The sequence below is a fragment of the Struthio camelus genome, chromosome W, assembly GCF_040807025.1.
Source record: "Struthio camelus isolate bStrCam1 chromosome W, bStrCam1.hap1, whole genome shotgun sequence".
In the NCBI taxonomy this organism is placed as follows: Eukaryota; Metazoa; Chordata; class Aves; order Struthioniformes; family Struthionidae; genus Struthio; species Struthio camelus.
In genome coordinates, this window is record NC_090981.1 from 7,694,943 (window position 1) to 7,718,029 (window position 23,087).

Sequence of the window (23,087 nt, forward strand, 5' to 3'; positions counted from 1 at the left end):
AATATTCTTTTAAGTTCCTATTGGATCCACGTTTAAGTTGCTCATTTTACCTAAAGTGGCTTTCAGTGTGGGGTTTTGGATATCTTTTTTGATGTATGGACCCCTAAGCATTTTCATAGATCCCTATATCAAGAATGTAAAGCGTATTTGCAATAGGCTTACTTTTCTTGGTTATCTCTTTGTTTTCTTTCTTACCTTACCAATATCACATTCCAGTGATATGGAGATGGAGTGATTAAAGCATCTCTGTAAAGATACAATGACATAATTTTCAAGCCTTGCTGAGGACTCCCAGTGAGGGACATCTCCTGTCAACCCAGATGTAAATGGATGATTGTTCATTGAGACCAAGGAGTCAGAGGCAGCCAGAGATATTGGTAGCTGTATTGCTCTTGTATGCTGTTGGCACAGAAACTGGTGAACCTTAACCACATTAGATTGGCAGGTCACAGATGCTCAGCTGGACTGCTGCCATTGACCAGTGACATAAAGGAAATACACTGCACTAAATGGCTATTAAAGCATATTTTATTGTACAGCAATTTGCAATACAGAGAATGTGTAGTTCTTTTTAAACATATATACATACAAAATTACAGAGAATGCAGTGATCTGTAGCTTTGAGGAGGAACAAACTGCATGAACACCACAGTTCTACTTGTAAACAGTATAAATTAAATTTCAAGAGTTTTTTCACTTTAGAGCCTGCTTATTTATATAATATAGTCTTTAACAGAAGTTGGCACAGACAACCAACATTCACTGAATTTGTTCCCCATACAAGTATGAAAATATGCTTTATTTTAAATACTTTGCTTTATATTCACTAGGAAACCTGCACACCTGGGGTTTATTTGTTACTCAGCCACCTAATGACTAATTTCATTTATGCCCAGCTATCTATAGCTATAACTCAAAGGGCTGAAACTGTAGAAAAAGGACTTATTTTTACAAACTATGTAACACATTCGAACCTACATTCTGCATGGCTGCGTTGAATTTTCTTTAACCATAACGAGTGTTTTCTCACACAATGGCCTTGAGTCATGATGCTACCAGTCCTAAGGATACCAATAAGAAAGAATTAGGCCTGATCAGTAATACAGTGGGAGAGAAATACTCTTATCTCTGGTGCTGTTAAAAGTTACTGCTATCTATGAGTAGCCTGGACAGGGTCAGAGAGATAGCATTACACACTGTAACAAACATGGCAAGGCTAACGGTAAAGGCATTTAAACTGCAGTTGAGATATTGAATTAACTCTTCAATTACCAGATACGGTCAAAAACATCTTGGAAATAGTTTTTTTCCCCCAAGATAATTAAGTGCCTTGACTATATGAATAAATATTTCCCTTTGGTTTCTGCTGGATTAGGTATCTTTCACTTTCTGTAATGAAAAGTTACCTAGTCTTGTTGCACAGCAGTAGGTTAGGGGGAAAAAAAGAAAACCTCTGTACCAGGACCTGTGTATGAACAGACTGCCTGCACTGCCACAGAACCTTTTAGCTTAATTGGGGATCTGCTTGGGTGCACATCCTCCCAGTGCTCCTGCAAGGAGTGGCCCATAGATATTTTGCTTAGAATATATTTTAATAGGCTATACAGATGTAAAGTTGTGGTTTATTTTTGCTAACATAATTATTTATGCTAACATAATTTTATAGTCAATACAAAGATAGTTATACTGAAAAAAACATTTAAACTATATTAGGTCATAACTGTACTTCTAAGAACAATTAAGTAAGAGAAGCTACAGCACATCTTATTAAGCCACTAACGTACGTTGAACAGGCATGAGGTGGTTATAAGAACGCTCATGTGATCAGAATGTTTTTGGAGTGTCTCACAGAAATCATTACCTCAAAAATGCATACTATGCCACAATTAAAAGGGTCAAAACCAATACAGGACAAAGTAATACTTCCATGTCAACTGAATAAAAATAATCTTATGTACAGATTGTCAGGAAAAACATGAAAGGCTTTTCCTTTTAGAATAAATATGTGTATTAAGGGAACACATCCATTAGCTAACATAACTTTGTGCAATTAAGAGAACAGTTCTTAAGTACTAAATGAAAACAAAACCAAAAAAAAGTACAGTAGTGCAACCATGTCAGAGCATAAATCTGATGTTTGCTGTTTTACATTTCAGATAGAAGGCAAGGTAACTTTTTAAAGCAAAACAAACAAAAGCCTTATATAATTCATCATTTCCATGTATAAATAGATGCTTCCATTTCTAAATTTAAGTAAACAATTTAATTCCAAGTTCTCTTACTTTACTATGAATTCTATCTAGTATTAAGGGAACGTTCAGACTTGATGCAGCCGATCATTGCAGTATTTCTAAAGTCAGCCCCAACTGAGCTGTAGCTGCATTTCAATTTGATAGTGCTTTTTCTAGTAATGTTGACCATTAAACTATTCCAAGGTAAAACTTTATGAACAGTTTTCAACCCTGAATCTTATTTTAAAAAAAAATACTGTTTCAAGTTAAAGTAACTTTATCTGACATACATAAAAATTACATAGCTTAAAAAAGAGATTCCATTTATAAAGTTTGGCCAAATAACACAAGAGAGATTTTGGTCATTAAAATAAATGAGAAGCCAAAATATCCATGGCCTAATCCTGCAGAAAGAAAAATAGGTGTGAAGGTAGGTCCCTGAAATTACTTCCTTCAACTAGGCTCTCTACAGCCATGGACATTCACATGGCACACTCTGTAGGATAAGAACCTTAGAAAGCAATTACTGCACATGCACACACACTGCTAACTGTATGGATCTGGAACCCACATTTGAAAGCGACACCTCACAAATTTTATAGTGGTGAAGAGAAGGCTATGGGTGATCCAATAGCCTACAGCTATTCAAAGGGGAGTTGCAAAGAACGCAGCCAAACTCCTCTTGGTAGCAACAGACAGCGTAATGGGGAAATGGCTAAAATTGTGACGTGGGAAACTCAGGCTGGGCATGGGGAAAAGCGTTTCACCAGAAGGGGAGTGCAAGCATGGGAACAGGTTGCCCAAAGAGGTGGTGGGATCACTGTCTTCGGGGGTTTTCACAACTTCTCTAGGAAAGCCATTGCTAACCTGATCTAGAGCTGGCAACAGTCCAGCTTTGAGTGGGAAGTTGGACAAAACCACTTCCAGAAATCCTTCCGAACAACTTTATGTGATTCTATGTACCCAGCTAAAAATGTATTGGTCATGCAGGTATGTCAACAAGGTCTATGCAAACACATTTCACCTCATTTACTGCAGGCCAAGACCACAGACTTTGTCAGATACTGTGGTTCGGCTGCTGCACAGTAGAACACTGAGCTCCAGTCTAAGCCCTGGAAGTTAACAGAAGCTAATAACACTGAAAGAGCAATACTTTGAAATGAAAGGAACAGCTTATAATTATGGAAAACACTCTTTAAAGCCTACAGGTTGTGAGCTTACACTTCAGAAACCAAGAGTTGGATTGTCTCCCTCTCTCTTCCCTATTGGTGTAGGAGAAAACATCTGGAAATATAACCCATAAGTATTCTAACCCCCCCCCTTTTTTTCCTTCACACAAGAATACAGAAGAGGCCTTCAATGTGCTCAGTTAAGCATAGTTTTCTCCTCAGAAAACAATATATGTGCCCCCCCACTATAATCTTGGTACACCTGCATCTCTTTCGGTCTCTGCTACCTATTCCAGAAAAGTCTCAAGACTACAGTGAGGCTTCTGCAGTGCTGTGTTGGAGAATGCTACAACCCTGAAATCTCCCATGTGGAATAAGGTAGGTCTGTGTATGAAGATTGCCTCAATACTTCGAAGATAATATATTTTCTCTTATAGGGCTGGAAGTGAAATAAAATGTCTTATTTCATCTGGCATTACATTTTTCTGTCTTGTTAGAATATGCTTTCCGTTAGTTGCTTAAGGAATAGCTGCTCTGACACTGATATTCTTTACTGCTCAGACAGTATTTTTTTTAAATGTGATGAACCATCTTATTCCTGAGAACTCCACATTTTATAAAACTAATAACAAAGCACAAGCTATACAGTGTTCAAATATAGTGCTGACAAAATACTGTAACAGCTGCTAGTTGCTGCTATCAGTCCATAAAACTTTATCCAAGGCTGATTTAATGAACCATGTTTCACCTTGGAGACGTTTTCTTAATATACACAGAAAAAATTGAAATAGCTGGGTCTGGAAGGGCTCCTTTCTCATTCCTATTAAAATTAGTGACAGCTGAGAAGAATTGGACCGTGTTTGCTGATTGTAGAAATACATACAAAATTGTACTAAAATATAGGACTGCTGGGAACTTCTATAAGCAATAACAACTTAGATTTTAGAGATGATGGCACCTAGACCTACCACTCACTAGTGAGTTTCTCAGAGTTTTCTTAAAATCAGCCAACATTGTTCTCATTAAGTGGTTCCTGTCCATTCCAGGGATTTCTTTTAATGAACAGCTGATACAGATACTTGTGCATGTGCAGCAATTCTTTTACCTGCGGGTTTAAAACTTCAAAAAAAATGTATAAAGAATATCAGTTAAAACACACTCCTCAGTACTATGACAACCCCTCAGTTAGTGTCTGAATGGAAAACATTTGAAAAATATAGGGAGAAAGGACAATCTGTATCTCTCTATAATACTAGTAATAACCAAGTCTAAACAGATAGGCAGGTATTGGGTCATTAATTCATCTCAGTAATCCTACATACCACAGATACTATAGTCTCTCTGGAATTTGGAACTGCAATGGTCCATGCAAATATTCCTTTCATTTTTGATCTGTGTAGGATCAGATCAAAAGTCTACTTCTCAGTTCTGAATCAAACCCCAAGCCCCCAAATTAAATAAAATTCTAACTCACCAACTTTTGTGTAATTATGACAGAACCCTATACATCTGCCACTGTGTACTCCCAAGGGAGTCCCATTCCACTTAGTGCCCCGAATTTAGGGTTTACTTGAAACTAGGAAACCTTTTAATGGTTTGGAGTTTTGGTGGAAAACGTGTATAACGTAAGGCCTTCAAAAAATAGGTAAGCAGACAAGAGCAAAAAGAGATAAATTAATTAAGGCTGGATTTTTTTTCTTTGCCTATGAGTGATATGTTACATTATCATAGCATATTCTGTATGTAAGAAATATTGATGCCATGAAGAAACAAGCAGGAAAAGGGGGTAAAATATATTACAATATTGTATGCACTGACTATTGTAGCATTGATTCTGAGCTCATTTCATTGACTTACATTACTTAAGAAAGGTGATACCAGGACCTAAAGTACAAAGCAAGTGCATAAATATGAATGAACAGAAAGTAGAAGCTGGATTTTTTCCATGATGTGCAGCTTCTAAATCCACAAATGTATAAGTCCACAGTAAAAAGAATACATTATTGAAATCCTTCATTTATCCTTTTTAAAAAAATAGTAAAAATATACAAGTATGTTATTTAGTTCAGAAAAAGAATCATCATTCAAACACTGCAACAGTTCTTCATGAGTGCCAATTTTTTGACAGGTGTCCCAGCCAGGCTGGTTACTGACCTCGTATCATCTTCATTATCACTTTGTTTTCTCACTTCACTGTAAATAAATAAAAAAACAGGGACAGAGCTCAATAAATTTATTTCTATTCATGTTCACTATTCTGTTTCTCTCAGCATGTCTGATACTACTCACTGTCATTATTGCTTTCTAAGTTAAATTCATAAACTTTCTGTAAAACAGCAATACAATTTTCAGTATATGGAATCAAACATGTCTTAAGTTTCTACTTTGGGAATAGCATCGGTATTTGTATACAAATCACTCTTAGTGACAGAAATATAATCATTTCTGATATGTGATAATATAATTTCCTTTTGCTATTTTTTTATTTAATTTGGTAACTGTCGTATCACCACAGAAACTAAACATGTTCATAGCTGAAAGTATAAAACTAAGTAATATGCAATTTCAAGTACACATTTATCCTTAGAGCATATTGTTGGATGTTCTGTTACAAATGTAGACTTAAAAGTTGTATATGTACATGTGATTATTGATTCTGTATTCCTATTATGGGCCTCCTAGAATGTCAAAAGCCAGCTCTAAAATTTCCTGCTTATAGTGCAATTTAAGTCATCCTTACATCAGTAGAATAAATTCATGGTGTTCCTCTCAAAATACCATATTATTCAACATAGTAATGGTGGCAGAAAAGAACCCTAAAAAGGGGTAATAGGTCAGTCTAGAAGTAAATCTATCTGCTCTAATGAAATGTTCATGTAGAAATTTCTATTTCAAAATTCAGAAATGTTTCCATCAAAGAATAAGAGTTACTAAGTCTTGAGTAAAGGAATCGCAGTCAACCATTCCAGACTAAAGTCTCTGGGTAATGTCTACAGCACTTGAGGATTGCTGAAGTTAGTGAAGAGAATGGTTAAAATTTTATTTTTAAGATTCTGAAAAACAGAAAGGCTCCAACTGGTAAAAGTTTCATCCTTGAAACAATTAAACAAATTTATCATTTTTAAACATTATGGGTCATTTTCCAACTGTGATTGTTACATAACTGTACTATGCATGTTCTCAACTTCACAATCCACTGCTGCATTCACAGCCAGGTTCCTGGAAACCAGTCATTCAACAAATCAACTGTTTACTTTGCATTGACACCAGGAGATAAATGAATGGCTACGTTCTTGCTGCATCTCTGACGTACTTGTTTTCCTGGCAACACAGGTACTTTTCAAAGTCCTGATTGAAGAAACAATGATCCTGTCCAGAAAACCAGTACTTTTGATTCAAGCCATTTTAATTAAAAGTATTTTAATATGGAATAACCAAATACTGACCAAGTGTCAAAAGGTTAATTTCATCAGGCTGCTGCAAAAATTAAACAAATACAGTATGTAATTCTAGCCTTAGGCTCCATGTTTCAAATTTAAAATTCAGAAACTGAGGATTTATTACATACTGCCAACTCCTCAAAATAAAATGGTAATAAAGAAGGGTTTAGAAATGTAGTAAAAGCATAAAGTTTGGCTCATACTTTATCATGGAAATACGAAGTTGCTGGATGGATACAATCAGAATTTCTATCTTTTAAATAATTTAGAGAAAGTGACAACAAAGAAAATACATGGGATTAAAACCATCTGTAATAAAACTTATGTATAACGATCTGGTAGACAAATCAAAACGTATATGAATGCATGTGAAAATTTAATTATATGTAAAATCAGATGTATTAAAAATTTATATATATATGAAAGAATTAAGAAAGTAAATCCATGTATCTCATTAAAAAAATAACATTCATTCACCAAACAGGTTTTAAAAGTGTGAGTTCCATAACTAAGCTCCAATTTTAATATTAATAATTAAGATAGAGTAACATCTGCAAGCAAAAATGTGTTATCTGATTAAACTGAGAAAAAAAATCCTGTTTTGCATTGATCTATAAAGATTTAACATGGCATCCTTTTTAAATTTCATTTGTTGAATTAGATGTTGGTACAATTTTAAATATACATGTGTGTGTGTGCACGTGTCTGTGTGTGTATATATGTATATAATGTGCATTTTATAAAATATACTCAGATGTGTTTGTTTAAAAATAGAAACATGGCTACTTACCGAGCAAGATGAAGAACTGCTTCTACAATATTGGATCCGTTTTTAGCACTTGTTTCACAGAATAGCGCATTGTAAGTCTGTGAGTAGAAAATAAAATGTTAAGCAAATGTATCTTAAATGGTTTTATCTAGGTATTTTCAATTACAAATGGTTTCCTCAGTAACTCCAAAGAATTATTACACACACATTTAAATGAACAGGATTCATTCTGGTCCTCTTCATTCTCTAATATAGTCACTTTAATATTGGAAAAAATTAATTAATTTTAATTGTATGTTTTTTATATTCAGTATATTTTAATTAACAAGCTGAGTTAAAAACAAATCATAGCCTCAATGTCCAGCCTAAATCTTCTTGCTCACAAGACTGCAAAATAGGAAAAGAGTTGCTAGGACAGGTTACTGAAGCCATGCTGTTAGCTACTCTTTACCCATAGCAACTAGTATTCTAGCTTAACCAGGAATATTATTCCGTAAGTAACAGACATTGTACCTGCCCTAGTACAATCATTCGATTGTGCAAGCACTCATCAACTCTATGGTCCACTTGTCCTGCAAAATACAGGACACATGCATCCTTCCCTTACCACCTAATAAAAATATGGAAACATTTGTCCATACTTTTATTTATAGCAGAGGGTTACTTCTCCTCAACCCTTTTTCCTGCAGACATGGCAGGAATACAAGACAGTGTCTTGAAGATGAAAATATTTCACTCAAACTGGACAGGCACAAGTTAGGTGGAGAGCCTCATCCCCTCATACTTGCTTTGGCAATTTTTCTCTAGAGGCATAAAAGGTCAGTCTCCCAGTCCATGCACTTTTTGGACCATGAGGACTGTGAAGAATATGCCAGCCAATAATGAAGTTCAGGTCAGTGGATGCTGGGATGAGATTTCGGCCAGAACATGCCATGAACAGAGTAACTTTCATGAAAAGTATCCACTGACGACTAGATTTTAAATTAATGACCAGAAAATGACTTTTGTTTACTAGTATTTCGCATAGTTTTCAGTTTAAAGTTCTTTAGAGCATTTTATACTGAACAAGTAGACATGGACCTTACCATGGCCAGCTTTTCTCCATAGTTTATAGGCACACATTTTCGTCCTTGTTCTGTAGCCACTTGGCGGAGATCTGCTTTGTTTCCCACCATCATAATTGGAATATTCTCATGAGTTGCATCCTGTAAAGGATATTTTATTTCCTTATTGCAAGAACACTCAGAATACAAAAAGATCACTAGCATCATCATGTAACTTGAGCAAGTAATCATACTGATTTCCTTCTCACAAAAAAGTTTTGCACACTATCAAAAAAAGATTTTTTTTTAAATCACAATGAGAGCTTTTCATGAGGAAGTCCATAATTTAAGCAGCCAGCTTAAACATGAGCTTGCAAAGATGTGCATGTATTCCCATAAGCTCTGTTAGCCAACAAGGAATTTCATGTGTCAAATTAATCTGATGGAAACAGTCACTATATGTAAATGCTATAAGACTAAATTACTACAGGAAAAGAGACTAATTCTGCTACCATTATGTAAAAAAAAAAAAAAAAAAAAAAAAAAAGCTTTCAAAAGGGGAAATTAAGTTCTTGCTGATCACTTTCCCTCCTATTAAATGCATCTGATACAGGAAGAAAACCTTTTTCTTTAAATGTGAACTTGTATTCAGACAAACAAACAAGTTGTAATAACAGTAATTTCACTTGAACTATAGCTAATTTATAGAATTTAACATACTGGTTTAACATGCAGAGCGTACAAGGAATAGTGAAGCCATCCACAGGGAGATTGTCTGAAATGATCTAGCACTCATGTTCATTTCAAAAGGAAGCAGTCAGAAACAGTGTGATTACATGATACTCTTATACAAAACATCACAATGCATCAGTTTTAACACAGACTGAATATGTCAGGATACAGTTTAATACCCTGAGGAATTCCATTTAACTTGTACTTCTATTAGACATTGCAGTTTGGCTAATTCACTATACAGTAATTCAAGCTTTATAAATCAAGCTAGTCTCTCTAAAAAGGACTCTGGAATTCTGAACCAAATAATGAGCTTCTCAGTGGAAATACTCACTTCCTCACTTTAAATAATAAGGTAACAACACAGTGAAATACAGCTATAGCCGCTTAGCCCCATAGCCCAGAGAAAGGTCCAGTAACTGTGGCCGTCAGTCAGGCTGGCCTTTACATGACCCCGGGCCAGTATCTCCAACCTGATTGGCCAAGGGGCTACCCCGGGTGCTCTGCTATTTTGGAGGACCTTACATCCAAGTCCTCAAACAGGTCCGCATTAAAATGAGGGATCAGCAACAGACCAACCAGCACATGCCACATGCCAATAGGTCTGCCTGCAGCCACCATTTGGATGCCTACAAAAGGGCTGCAGCGCACATGGTGGGTGGTGATAATGACAGTGGAGTGAGGTGGAGCTAGGAAGAGAGTGGAATCACTGCAGCTCAGCAGCCTTGTTAAAGGTTTGAAGGTGCTAAGTGGCCTTTTTCAAGACCTTCACCAGAAGCCACAGGAGGGCAGATGAGAGGCTGGGGCTGCCACTCACCATCCTGATCCAGGACACCTGACCGGGAGCCACCGAAGGAGCCACTGGAGGAGCTGCAACATCAGAGCCAGCCGACACATAAGAGCCGAAACGGGTCAAATAAATACTAGGGGGACGGCACAACCAGAGGTGTGGCCTGAGGGAGGAGGCACACTTGTCGGTGTGGCAGGATTCACAGCACAGTCAGAGTTACTGGGGAGAGGTGTGTTTGCCCTGTGCAGCCTCTTGGGTGCCCTTATTGTTGTTGTTACTATTAATAGTAGTACATATACTCCTATATATATATTTTACCTCAACTTTTCCTTTGAACTGATTTGTTATCCCCTCTGTATGTGTATCCTTATATTGTTTATGTATCCACCCCTGCTGTAAATATTGTACATATATTTGGATATCAGTGTTTCAAGGTTTCTAGTTATAACTGTTCCTGTACTGTTAATTGTTAACAAAATAACCTTTTAATGACAGTTTATCAGTATTGTAAATCCATTCATTGACACACAAACACCTATACTGCCACCTTGAATCTGATTAGTTCATGGTCCTGTTATCTGCCATTTCCACCATGCCTTTTGGTTGGGGTGCCTGCCCCTCTGGGTCAGACCAGGACAACAGCTTGCAAGTTGTATATAATTTAAGGTTCTTACCTCAATCATATCCACCCATTCTCGTACATTAAGAAAACTTTTTTCACATGTTACATCATACAACAGTAAGACACCATCTGCTCTTCTAAAGTATGATTTAGCAATACTTCGAAATCTTTTAGGAGAAAAAAAAAAGATGACTTGTGTAAAGCCACATTTACAAAAGAGAATTCTAATTTAATGTCATTAACAACACAGAGCATTACTTGATTACTCTACTAAATAGATTTGTCCTCTCCATGTTCAGCTGTGAGAAAACATACAATTCTTAGAAATGTTTTTGAAAATTACTTAAGCAGATCTACAAACGCTCCATTAAAATCCATAGGATTCTATCCTAATCAGCAATCAAAACTTTTTTATATTAAAACGATCTACAGTTTATCTATTACAGATACCTGCTTTGCACTGGGTTTTGATTACATGGCAAGGCTTTTAGGCTCACACAAGTTCATAAACTGAATGGGTTACACTGCTACATTTGAAGAAAACATGAAGTCAATAAACTTAACTCCAGGAATTAATTTATCAAGTTATAGAGAGTTGTCTTCTCCATCAACATAACAATGAAGTATGGCAACTAGGCATCTACGTTATATAAGAAATATTCTTCACAAACTTATCAGGCAGCAGGAGAGTAATTGGGTCTCTACCTACTTCACATAATCCACTTGCTTAGACAAAAGTAAACACACATGGCCCAATACAGATCATAGCCTGTGGACAGATTAAACTGACTTCCCAGGTGTCAGAGTAACCTCTTTACAGACAGCCTTTGGTGCTTATTAAGAAGTAATGGCTCTTTGCAGGTAAGGATGCCATAGGATTTTGTGGAAATCCTACACAATAATTTGAAGATCCTTGACATACATTCAGCAATCTGTACAATTCTGCCATATGTCTCTCTAGAGTCTTTGGGGAGAAGAGAGAAGATATTTCATTCACTGAAAACAATGCAAATCAGGAGCAGGAATTTCAAGGGAAGGGGTCATGAAAATCTCTAAGATTCCTGTTCAGAAATACAGGTCTATAAGGACAAAGAAAGCAAAGGAGGAAACAGTATACTACTACTCCATCTTTTTACAGTAATGCAAGAGAGGGAGACATACAGATGTAATTAATTAATGCTGAGTTGAATCTCAACTAGTATTCTCCGCAGAAATAAAAGGTAATCTCACACACTACCATAGTGAACAGATAAATACTCCACCTGTCTCAGTCACAGGAGGGCAAAATCACATCTATCTACAGACGCATATGGCCATATTGACATATTTACAATAGGGCCACGTAATATTTATTGCCTTTTTCTTTGCACCTAGATGAAAAAAGGCAAATGTCATTTAGAAACAAAACAACTGAAATTACATAAGTTGCAGAGAATCACTAACCTCTCCTGCCCAGCTGTGTCCCACAGTTGTAGCACTGTAGGTTCTCCATCAACAACTAGTCTTTTCATTTGAAAATCCACACCTGAAAAGAATAATGTGTATAGTCTAATCAATATTAAATTTAAAAATATCAATAACATTAACAAATCCACAGAAAATGAAAATTAATGTTCCATATAAAAGGGCGTAATCATTATTTCAAATTACATCTTTTTAATAAATTGTGAGATTTCAATAGTTCCTATAACCCTGAAATGCAATAATCTCCTGAATATGGCAATGAATATTCCATTTGACTTTAGAAAAACATTTAAAGGAATATTTTGCCCACATATTTTCCCAGGAGCATTGATACAAATTTGATGTTATGACAAGCAAACAAGAAGATCCCTCTCTGCTTTATTTTACCAAATAGTTTTATGGAAGAAGAGAGAATGTTTCATAAAGCAGACTATTTCAAATGCCAAAGAGGAAAAAAAAAATCAATTGGAACAAAAATCCTGACTCAAAGCAAATAGAACAAATACACATAACTATGATTTGACTAGAAGACAAAAATTCAGTCTTTGGAATAAGACAAGTTTGTTAGCTGATGGTTATGATAATATACACAACAAGCCAGTTAGAAATCCCTCCAGCAGCATTTTAACTAAAGCTTCAATAACATTTTGAAGAAATTGAGATCAAGAATAGAATGAAGACATCAAACAATAGTATGTAAGACTAAAGAAGTAGGAAAGAGCTGAGGAAATTGAAATTTCAATTTGCAATTGAAAATGCAAAAAAGACTTTGTAAACAGGTTCTAAGATCATTACATTAAAACTCCCTTTTTTGGTGCTTTGGATTGTTCAATAACAGGTTTTGTGCTTTATACAGAGAAACTAAATATAAGTAGTACCCTATACTCCACTCTAAATAGCAGTTACGCACTTGTAGGCTTTAGTAGTCATTTAGATCTCACAGGCTGCATGTGTATAGTCAGGATATCCTTGGGGATCACAGAGTGTGTTCTTTTCACTCATCACTTTTGCAGAATAGTAGTGGAATTCACTTTAGTATTTTAAGAAGAAAAACAACCATACCCAGAGTTGCACTGGTATTGCCTCGAAATTCATTCTTGCAAAGTCTCATAAGGAAACTGGATTTTCCCACTGCTGCATCTCCAGCAAGAACTATCTTGTAAGCCTTCTCAGAACTTGGGTATTTCGGAGTACATTCTCTTGCATCTGACTGAAAACAAAAAGAATCCATCCGATTCACCTCATTTAAGAAATTTTACAATATAGTTCTGGATATCAAAAAAAATTATTTTTTATTTTTTAATAACTGGTTACCTGAGGAGGAATAGCAGATATATATTTCCTTGTGGAAGAAATTGAGCTGCTTCGACTTACTGGTCGTGAGGGCTTCCAGTCTAATACCATACTGCTGTTGTCAGGACTGTATGCTTCTTCATCCCTGATCTCTGGAACCTCAAAGTACAAGCCAGTGTGGTAGCTCCAGTGAGAAAAGTATGCTTTTTTTTTTTTTTTTTAGGAAAGGCAGAGCTAAGACTGAATGAAACTTCTGGTTTTAATAGTTTGGATTAAATAGAGATAAATGATCAGAGCTATGCAATTCTTATTCATGAAAACAAAGTGTCTATGCAGCTTTCTTAAATCCTGTAACCTCCAGATCTGATAACTAACACTAACAGTAACTGCTGCAGCAGGTACAAAAAGACAACTGTATTATATGATGTATTTCAGTATTCACCTATGTCTTTCTTTTTCCTACTTGACAACACTAGCAAATTCCAAAGATACTATATCAGAATTTTTCTGATCTGGACACCAGTGGAACCACATTTGCTATTTACTATGGCCTATTTTCTGTCTTTAAATGTGTTTGCTACTTGGGGGACACACTTTCATTACTGTTTCCAGGTAGGGCAAAGGAATTTCCATAAGGAAAATTTCAGCTTCAAAAATAATTACAGTAAACAAATACTAGAAAACATTATTTCAAAACTTATTAAAAACATTTTCTACAAGACATAACTCTCCAGAGTACTACTACTTAAGCCAAACTAAATAGAACACAGCAGATAACTTTAATCAGCACTATTTCTGGCATTTTCAACAGCAAAGTGATTGGACACAGTGAAAGATCTGCTCTTGAAAAACCTGTGTTTTACTGTTAATTCTGCTACTCTTGCTATGTGGGTCTCAGTAAAGATCTCCATTTCTCTGTCAATAAAATGGAGACAATAACCATTTCTAAAGTGCCCTGAGACTTATTGCGTAAAGCAATGTATGCACTAACAGTATTATTCTTATATATGTGATCTTTCCATTCACTGCCACAGCATAGTAAGAGAATTTGAATTGAAACCTATTTTTAGTTCTATAGTATTTGCTTTTTAATTAGAAAATGGACTTCTGTCTCCAGGCTGTTTAACAACCTTTAAAAATACGAAATGTACTTTGAAAAGCAAATTACTGATTAAAGTCTAACCAAACCGTCAAAATAGTTTTTTGTTTTTGTTTTTTAAAGAGTAAAGTTCTACAGAAAAACTGTCAGTAATCTCATTTAAATGCATATAACCCAAATACTTAGTTTTATCTGGCCTATGGGCAAAGATCCATTTCATTTTAAAAACAGGAAGCTAACTTGGTCTCCAATCAAAGGTTATTCTTAGAAATGCAGCAAGTCTAGCACTTACATCAGTATCAGAAGCATCACCACCAAAGCTTTCTTGCATACACTGTGACTTTTGAAAAATTCTTTGATGCCTGTATTCCACTTCTGAATCATATTCATTTGAGTCTCTCAGGGTAGACAAACCACTGTCAAAACAGCTCTCAGGCAAGCTGTCAACCTCACAGTTTATCCTTTGCATAGGGTCACAAAGGGCTAAAGAATCATAATCTTCATCCACACAAGAAGAATGAGATGATCTAGTAAAAAAACACACACAAAAAAAAAAACCAACAAAACACACACAAACACACCACAAAAAAAAAACAACCCCAAAACACCAACCAACAACATTTTATTTTACAATTCTTTTTACCAACAAAATCTGAACCATTCTGGAATGGTCAATAGATAGAAATGCTAGCTACATATTTTAAGGCATATGCCACTGCCCTATTTTGTCTTCCCACTTGAAGTCTTTTTTATCATATCTGTTCATGTTCAGATTCATTTATGTAATCCATCTTATTGATGATGACTTCCCAAGACTAGCAAGAATGCCTATTTATTCATACTTAAAATAATTGTTTTAAAGAGAGTCAGAAAACAAAGTACTATGAAGATATCAAAGGCAGAAAGTGATAGCTCAGTGCTGATGGTTTTGCTAATGTTGGATATGGAAAATGACCTTGATGTGCTGTATCTAATTTATATGAATGCATCCAGCCCTTTGCTCACAAATTTACACAGGCCAATAAGTAACAACTATGAATACAGAAGAGGAGGCAATGGAGTTCAGAAGCTCAGCAACAGTGGAGGCAGAAGCTGCAGAAACATGTTTTGTTACAGTTTAGTTGGCTATGTAAAACTTAAAGCACTAAACGAAAGTCCCTTCTTTCCCCTCTCTCTTCCTTCAAAGCAAATTATTTTTTTGTTCTGGATGTCATAATATATAAGGATACCTAAACAGATGCAGCAATGGGAGTGTGGCTTACAGAAAAAAGAATTTACTTTTATTTGTGCAAAAGGAGCTGAGGAAAAGAAAGATGAATAGAGTGAATCTTAAAAGAATCAATCTCTTAAAAAAGTGTATTATGGCTACAATCATTATCCAGTTCCTGCAGTAAGATATGGACAGGCACAAATTAAAGTGAGGTAGAAAATGTCTCAAAGTCATGGTAGAGAGGAGAAAACCAGTCTGGCTCTGTCCTATGGGAATGGATGTGAAGCACTGAACTGCTCAAACAGACAATGCCAGCGTGATTCATTGTAAAGCTAGTTTGCTGCTGGTGGGGCCAGGCACTCCCAACATAATGGCACACTACAGAAGAGCTCACTGTGGGGATTCATGGGATTATGAAGTTGTTACTGAGTCCAGTATAATTCCCCCCTGCAAGGGGCTAACCAAGATGTTAGAGGCAGCATTTTTCTACTACAACAGCATTCAAAACTCTCTTGTTTCCATGCCCCCAGTGTAATGAATGTTCATGTGAATGAGCATGATCTTTGTTTTGGAATATCACAGTATCCATGCTATTTGTATCCAAGCACCCACGAGCCTATAGCAAACCAATGAAATACGAAAGAAGGGTGCATGCTATAATAAAGTTAAGCTGGTCAGGCATTCCCTGAAATAAAGTTCTTTATTAGTCAATTTTCAACATCACTGAAGTATGGATTCAACACTGGGAATTTCATATATGCTTAAAGCAACTTAGACCAAGATATATTATGCAACTGAAAAAATATATTTAGGGATGTAAATTGCTTAAAACATGTTAACATGCAGACCAGTATTTCTGAACACTGATCTGATGTTAGGAGACAAAATGCTGAAAATGAACAGAGTATTTTGGGAAATTCATATCTTGCTCTCTCCTTCAATGCTACTAAATCGTGCCTGTTAAGAGTAAATTTTATCCCCAGCACATAAACTTTCTTCTAAAGAAGCTTGTGTTTCACGCTTTCATTCGAATGCAAATGATTGCACCAAATGGCAGATATTAATAAATATTCTCAGAGAAGGATATCACTAAACCTCCTAAATACATTTTACTCATTCCTTCCCTAACCTCAGAAAATTACTCAGTCCAATGTGCAGCTTAGTAATGCATACGTCTTTCAAAATTTGCAGAGGGTCCAACATAAGGGAATTGGTTTTTATCTGCATTCAGCAGAAGGACTCAGTTTATGGCAAGCAAAATTTTATAGCCAGCAAACACATCTCTCACATGAAGACAGCAGAATCAGTAACAGTATTGAATGAATTTGGATATTATTAGTATGAAGTGGAAGCCAACTTAATCCCTACAAAAGATTTTCATCCCACTGGCAAAATATAAAACACATAAGAACTCTATTAAAGATCTCTGTAGAGTTTGAAGTAACACCAAAAGAATAAGACAAAACAATATCAGTTGAGTAAGAACACACATTTTTAATGGCAGTTCCAGCTATTAAAAAAAAAAAAGTTTGACAAAATAACATGACCTGTTTATTCCTTGTGAAGAATTAGGCCCAAATACCTTTGTGACAATTATTACATGGGAAAACCAGACATACAGGCTAAAGATATGAATAAAAAATGCTTTATTTTCTAAGTACTGAGGAAACTAGTTAATAGAGGTCCTCAGTAGATTTTTTGGTTCCTTAGACACAGGGAGGGAGACTAAGAAACAAATGAGAATCAAAATAGTCTAAGATAAAACACAAAGGTGTTTGAATTCTGTGCAAGTTCATTAGTTAGCACTGAAAAGAGTTCTCCTGAGCTTTCTGAAGTCATTGAAGAGATTCCTATTGACTTCATTATACTTTGGATCAAATGCTATAGGTCACACATTCTTTCTGAATCAGACTGAATTATTCTGTTACTTGACAGTATTTACTCTTCTAAGATATTTGCAATTTTCTATCCTTTTTAAACTTAGTAAAAGCAAAACTGGCTTACCTGTCATACCGTGGGTTTAGAGGAGACTGTCCACCACTACATTTGGGACTGCTTCTAGAAATGGTATTTCCTGGTGAGGTGTTTGCTAGCCGCTGTGAGATACATAACAAATACATGAAAGGTTTGATAAACACAGTGTAAGCATCTAGGTTTGTCATGACAAAAGTGTAAATCCTCAAAATTACTACTGTGTATTTTCATGTATATTCAACTGCTTATTTTTAAATAAACCTCTTCCTTTAAATAGTACTGGATGTCAACACATTACATTACATGCAGCACATTACATACATCATTTAGGCTCCCTTGTTGCTTTAATACTGGATCTGCTGGCCACACTCAATCACAAAAGACAACAGAATTTCCCAAGAGGGTGATGTCAATGACTATACCTCTAAGACTTTGAGATGATAAACTCTGAAAAGTAATATTTAGAGAAAAGGCATGATGATTTTCCTCATGTTCTTTAAAAGACAGCCAGTCCATGCATGTTGATGACTAAGATGGAAAAGGAAATGTCACTGGCTGAGCTGGCTCCAGTAGAGATACTTTCTGGTTCTCGAGTGGGATTGTGGAGAAGAGAGATCTCAACTGACAGCACGTGACACACTTTCATACGTTCTGCCCTCCCTCCTTTAAATTCATTCACTGAGAACAGTTTCTTCTCTCTTCTCTGTAACCTGCCTCCCTTCCTTATGTTTCAGGGCATAGAGGAAGGAAATGGTATCTCTTGTTGCATCTGTAGTAAAACTCTGGGAGCCTGTATCAGCAAATGGCACCCACATTCACTGATATGGTATGCTGGAAACAGGAAATGACCCCTATTTTCCTCCTTTCTGGCCAATATTGTCTCTGTGGGCCCATTGTTCCAGCTCTATCCTTCTGAAACAATTGGCTAGTTTTGTGGTGACATAAGCTTTGCCTGACCATTGGTTTTGGAGTTTAAAAGTTTTCCCAATATGATGAAATAGCAAGCTTCATTGCCTTCAATCCTTCCATGCTTTGGTTTGGAGGATGGTAGGTTATAACTGTTACAATAGATCCCAGTACATCTGAGATAGCCCAAAATGGTCTGACTGAGGTCTGTACTACCAGTGGTCCCTGCTATCCCTTTGTCCAGTTACTTGCCTTGATAAAAGTTCAGATTAGATTGAAACTTTGCTAAGAGGAAAGCAGTTTCCTGAGAAAGTGCATTTTCAGTTGTAGAGCACTTCAATATAAACAATATAAACACATTCACTTCAGTACAAAGGAAACTGCTGATTTATTCACCTCATCAGATACATTTGGCCACAGCATATAAAAAAATTCACTATTTTCTAAAGCACCTCAGAAAGTAGCTGTGCTCTAACGTAAGCTCTGTTATTTTACAAAAACCCAACTACTTAAGTGTAAGCCCAGAATGAGTCCACTGAAATGAACTGAGTTTGAGTACACACTGAAGTACAAGCAAATTTGCATTCAATGTATTATTTCTAAAACCTACAAATAAAACATATTATAATTACAAAACATAATAGAATTACATATAATTAATATTATATATAAAAATTGTATATATTAATATATAAGTTAATAATTAAAACAATATACAATTATATATAATATTAAAACATAATATAATTACATACCAATGACCTGTTGTACTTGCTGAAATTGTTTTCCAGTGCACTTCTTAAGCCATCATTGCTGTCATGTAGCTTTCTATTAGCTGTTCTAACAGGGAAACAGCTTAACTTGCAACAGTATAGCAAAGACAACTTTAATAAAATATATAACTTATAACAAAGAAAATCTGAAAAAATACATATCAAAAAAACTTTTTTTTTCTTTAGATGAACACTAAGAAGTAATTTGGGCCAGAACTGTGTTGTTGTATACTTAAACAAATGACTGTAGATAAAAAAAAAAAAAAGCACTGTGAATTTTAAACTCCAGTGGTCGCCTAGGAAACCCTGATTCACTTTACACTTACATGACATGACATGCTCTGTGGTCAGTTGAGGGAAAAAGACAAAACTGTAGGAATGATTGTAACAAACTGCTAGGGGGCAGTAAACTGGAACAGTCATTTTTGATAAAAAATGTGACTACACTTTAAGTGTTGCTGAGATAACTCTAAGGAGAGATGTTCAGCTGCTTGAAAGAAAGTATAGGATTAAGATAAAGAAAACTAACTAAAAATATAAAACTATTCACTGTGATACTCCTTGAAAACAAAAATCTGTTTGGGCGCACCTTGTACAGCAGTGCGCACACTTAGTACTTTCCAGATAACGATAAGACAGGGAGTTACTGGAGAAGCGAAGTCAATAAAAATAGGAGCCAAGTAATAATATTGAGAATAGCATGGATAGACTCAGATCTCATTCAGCTTATTATAAAGAAATGAAAGTCAATGAGGCTAGGGAAAAAAAGAAAAAACCCCAAAGTGTTATTGGCTCAGTAGTCACATACTACCAAATACTGAATTCAAGAAACCATCAGTTTTGGTTGATACCTTTGGGCCACTTAAGTCAGTGGGGAGCTCTGCTTAAAAACCAATGGCATAGGATGATCCTCTAAGTCTCTGCTTAACAGAGAGGAAAAAAATGGAAAAAGCGTTTTAGAAGGCATAAACAGAGACATCATGGATAGGCTGCCAAAAACTTATGTGTATAAAAGTCACCCTGTGTGCAGTTATTTTAGGCTAAATATAGGAAATCGAGAAGGCAATTAATGCCACTCCAAATGAATCCAGACTTCTAAAATTGAAGTTTCAAAGAGACAGGATCTGATATGCCTTTTTACTTTTAGAAAGGAAGAGATTAAACAAAAATACCAGGGAAGAACACAAAACTCAGATGGCATAGCAGTAACTGCTGTCACATGAGCATCCAGCTCAATAATACGGGAACATAAGCTCAAGATGAAATGATATAGATTTGTAGAGGACTTTCTATGAGAATTGAGGCCATTTCAATATTTGACTTGATATTTTTTTCCCAAACTCCATCCAAGTCTTTTACATAACTAGAAAACTGTTTACCCCTGAATATTTTTGGACAAAATCTGTTAATATAAGTTTGAATTATTGAGAACTTACTGAAGTATTTCAATTTGTCTTTCCAGATTATCTCTGTCTTCAGTATACTCTCGGATCATTTCTAGATCTCTGTTTAAAAAAAAAAAAAAAAAAGTAAGTTATTCTTTACAGAGACCTCCCTGCCCTTTTTTTATATAGTATTCCTTGGCAGAGGACAGAACTAAACAGTCAACATTTTTGAAAGGTGATAAATATACAGTGGAGAAAAATATAATGTTTTAAGATATTTCTGAATATATATTTTTCTATTTTTACATTTCAGATTGCTGAAATATGTTAAAAGCAATTTTATGCAAAAGAAAACAATTTGATAACTTCATTGATCTCAGCCAGTGTATCTCAACAAAAACTGTGAATGAAGAGAATAGTATCGTGAAACTGTCATATAAGTGCCTTTAAATGAATATGAGTATCTGGAAGCAGCTCTCATTTGCTTCCAGGAAAATATGGTTGAGATTGATGTGGGAGGCTTCCAAACTTTATTTTCCCTGACTTTCATAGAGATATTCATCCGAGTGCAAGTCATGGAGGGAAAAAAAGTACCTGATGCTATAACTTTTACTCCTAACTGAAGTCCCAGTAAAATCAATGTGCTTCCTTGCATGATTATGAGAGTTCGTATCATGTCCAGTACTTGCTCTTTCAGAGCCTTGATAAGTGAACAGTAGTCATGGTATACTTTGCACACTGTCAAATGCGCATGTCAATCATGGCAAATTAAGAAAATAAAGTTACCAACTGCATACATAATATGATTATAATATATAATAATATACAAATAATAATATATTATAAGATATGATAATATATTATTATATGATATATAATATGTATGTTATGATATATAATATGACAACAGATTTCTTCTCCTGTTGAAAATATTAGCATGTAAAAGTACGTTACCTCTCAGTGTTCAAACTCCGATCTGCATACTCGCTTTTCAAATTATCTAATTCACTCTGTAGAAATGCTATATTTGTCTGTGCTTCTAAAAGATCTTTCTTAAGTTTCTGATTTTCCTTATAAAAAAAAGATGAGTTAGATGCCAGCTGTCAGTCACTTCCATAAAATGTTGACATATTGTAATGCTAAAATAAAAACCATCAAAATTATGCTAGTCAATAATCTAGCATTTAAGAACATTACTGAATTTTTATTTTTCAATTTCTGTTATACAAAAATGAGATTATATCATTTCAAGCCATTTCTAAATATTATACCTGCAATGTGTATCCATTTAAATAGAACTTTTTTCCCCTCAAGATAAACATCCCCATACACCTACCAACAATTTAGAAAGTATATTTCTTAGCTTAATCACTAAAACACCAGGACAAAATGTGAAAAAACAATCTGTATTGAATACTAAGGCTAAATTAACATGTTAATGATAATCATCTCTTACCAGCAACATATCATGTATTCTTTTTTTCAGTTCAACCACATCTTCCCTATGATTTATGTTTTTGGATTGTTCCTCCAGCTAAAAGAATAAACACATGCACAATTAATGTATATTCTTGACTTCTCTGATTCAAAGAACATAAAAAGTAATGGATGTCATATTAAATTACCCCTAAACGTGTTCCAGCTATGAAAGTTTTTAAAAACCATTGTTTTCCCAATTGCATGAGTAAGCAGCATCCCTTCCAAAAAATTTCTGGTTTCATAATTTATTTTTAAGTGAATATTTTTAAATGTTTAATATGCACTTGCACTCTGTATTTATTCTGCATTACTAGTGATACAAAAGCCAGATACTAAACAGGTGTGCCCCCAACTTAAAAAAAAAAAAAAAAAATTATACATTACCTCAATGTCAATTCTCAGTAGTATTTGTAACACAAGCTCTCGTTATTTCTCGTGAGAATATACACTTCTATCAATGCTGTTTTAAGTGTAATTTAATAAGCAGCAGCAAAACAAATCCTCCATGGTTGCTATAATGTTGCTAACACTTATAGCAAAAGCTAATCACAAAAATAAAACTAGATTACGAAATAACCCAAACCAATATTCATATCTGAGATGTTGGTTTATCTTACAGAGTTAGGTATCAGATGGAAAATTTATGTTGGATTTAAGTTTAGACTAGTAATAACTGGTTCTACTAGTGATTTCAATTTAAGATTACAG

General features: G+C 35.1%; 1 protein-coding gene across 1 annotated transcript in view; it reads right to left on the reverse strand.

Moving 5' to 3' along the window:
• Positions 1-715: 715 nt before the first annotated feature.
• LOC104150097 (ras and EF-hand domain-containing protein) overlaps positions 716-23,087 on the reverse strand; it is a 42,119-nt gene continuing 19,747 nt past the window's right edge. Inside the window, exons 5-17 of the mRNA XM_068925902.1 lie at positions 22,357-22,434; positions 21,855-21,970; positions 20,952-21,020; positions 19,498-19,582; positions 17,867-17,958; positions 14,945-15,179; positions 13,575-13,712; positions 13,323-13,470; positions 12,240-12,321; positions 10,849-10,963; positions 8,695-8,814; positions 7,631-7,707; positions 716-5,593 (exon numbers count right to left, since the gene is read on the reverse strand). Of these exons, the coding sequence (XP_068782003.1) occupies positions 5,485-5,593; positions 7,631-7,707; positions 8,695-8,814; positions 10,849-10,963; positions 12,240-12,321; positions 13,323-13,470; positions 13,575-13,712; positions 14,945-15,179; positions 17,867-17,958; positions 19,498-19,582; positions 20,952-21,020; positions 21,855-21,970; positions 22,357-22,434 (1,464 nt within the window). The 3' untranslated portion in view covers positions 716-5,484. The remainder of the gene's footprint in view (positions 5,594-7,630; positions 7,708-8,694; positions 8,815-10,848; positions 10,964-12,239; positions 12,322-13,322; positions 13,471-13,574; positions 13,713-14,944; positions 15,180-17,866; positions 17,959-19,497; positions 19,583-20,951; positions 21,021-21,854; positions 21,971-22,356; positions 22,435-23,087) is intronic.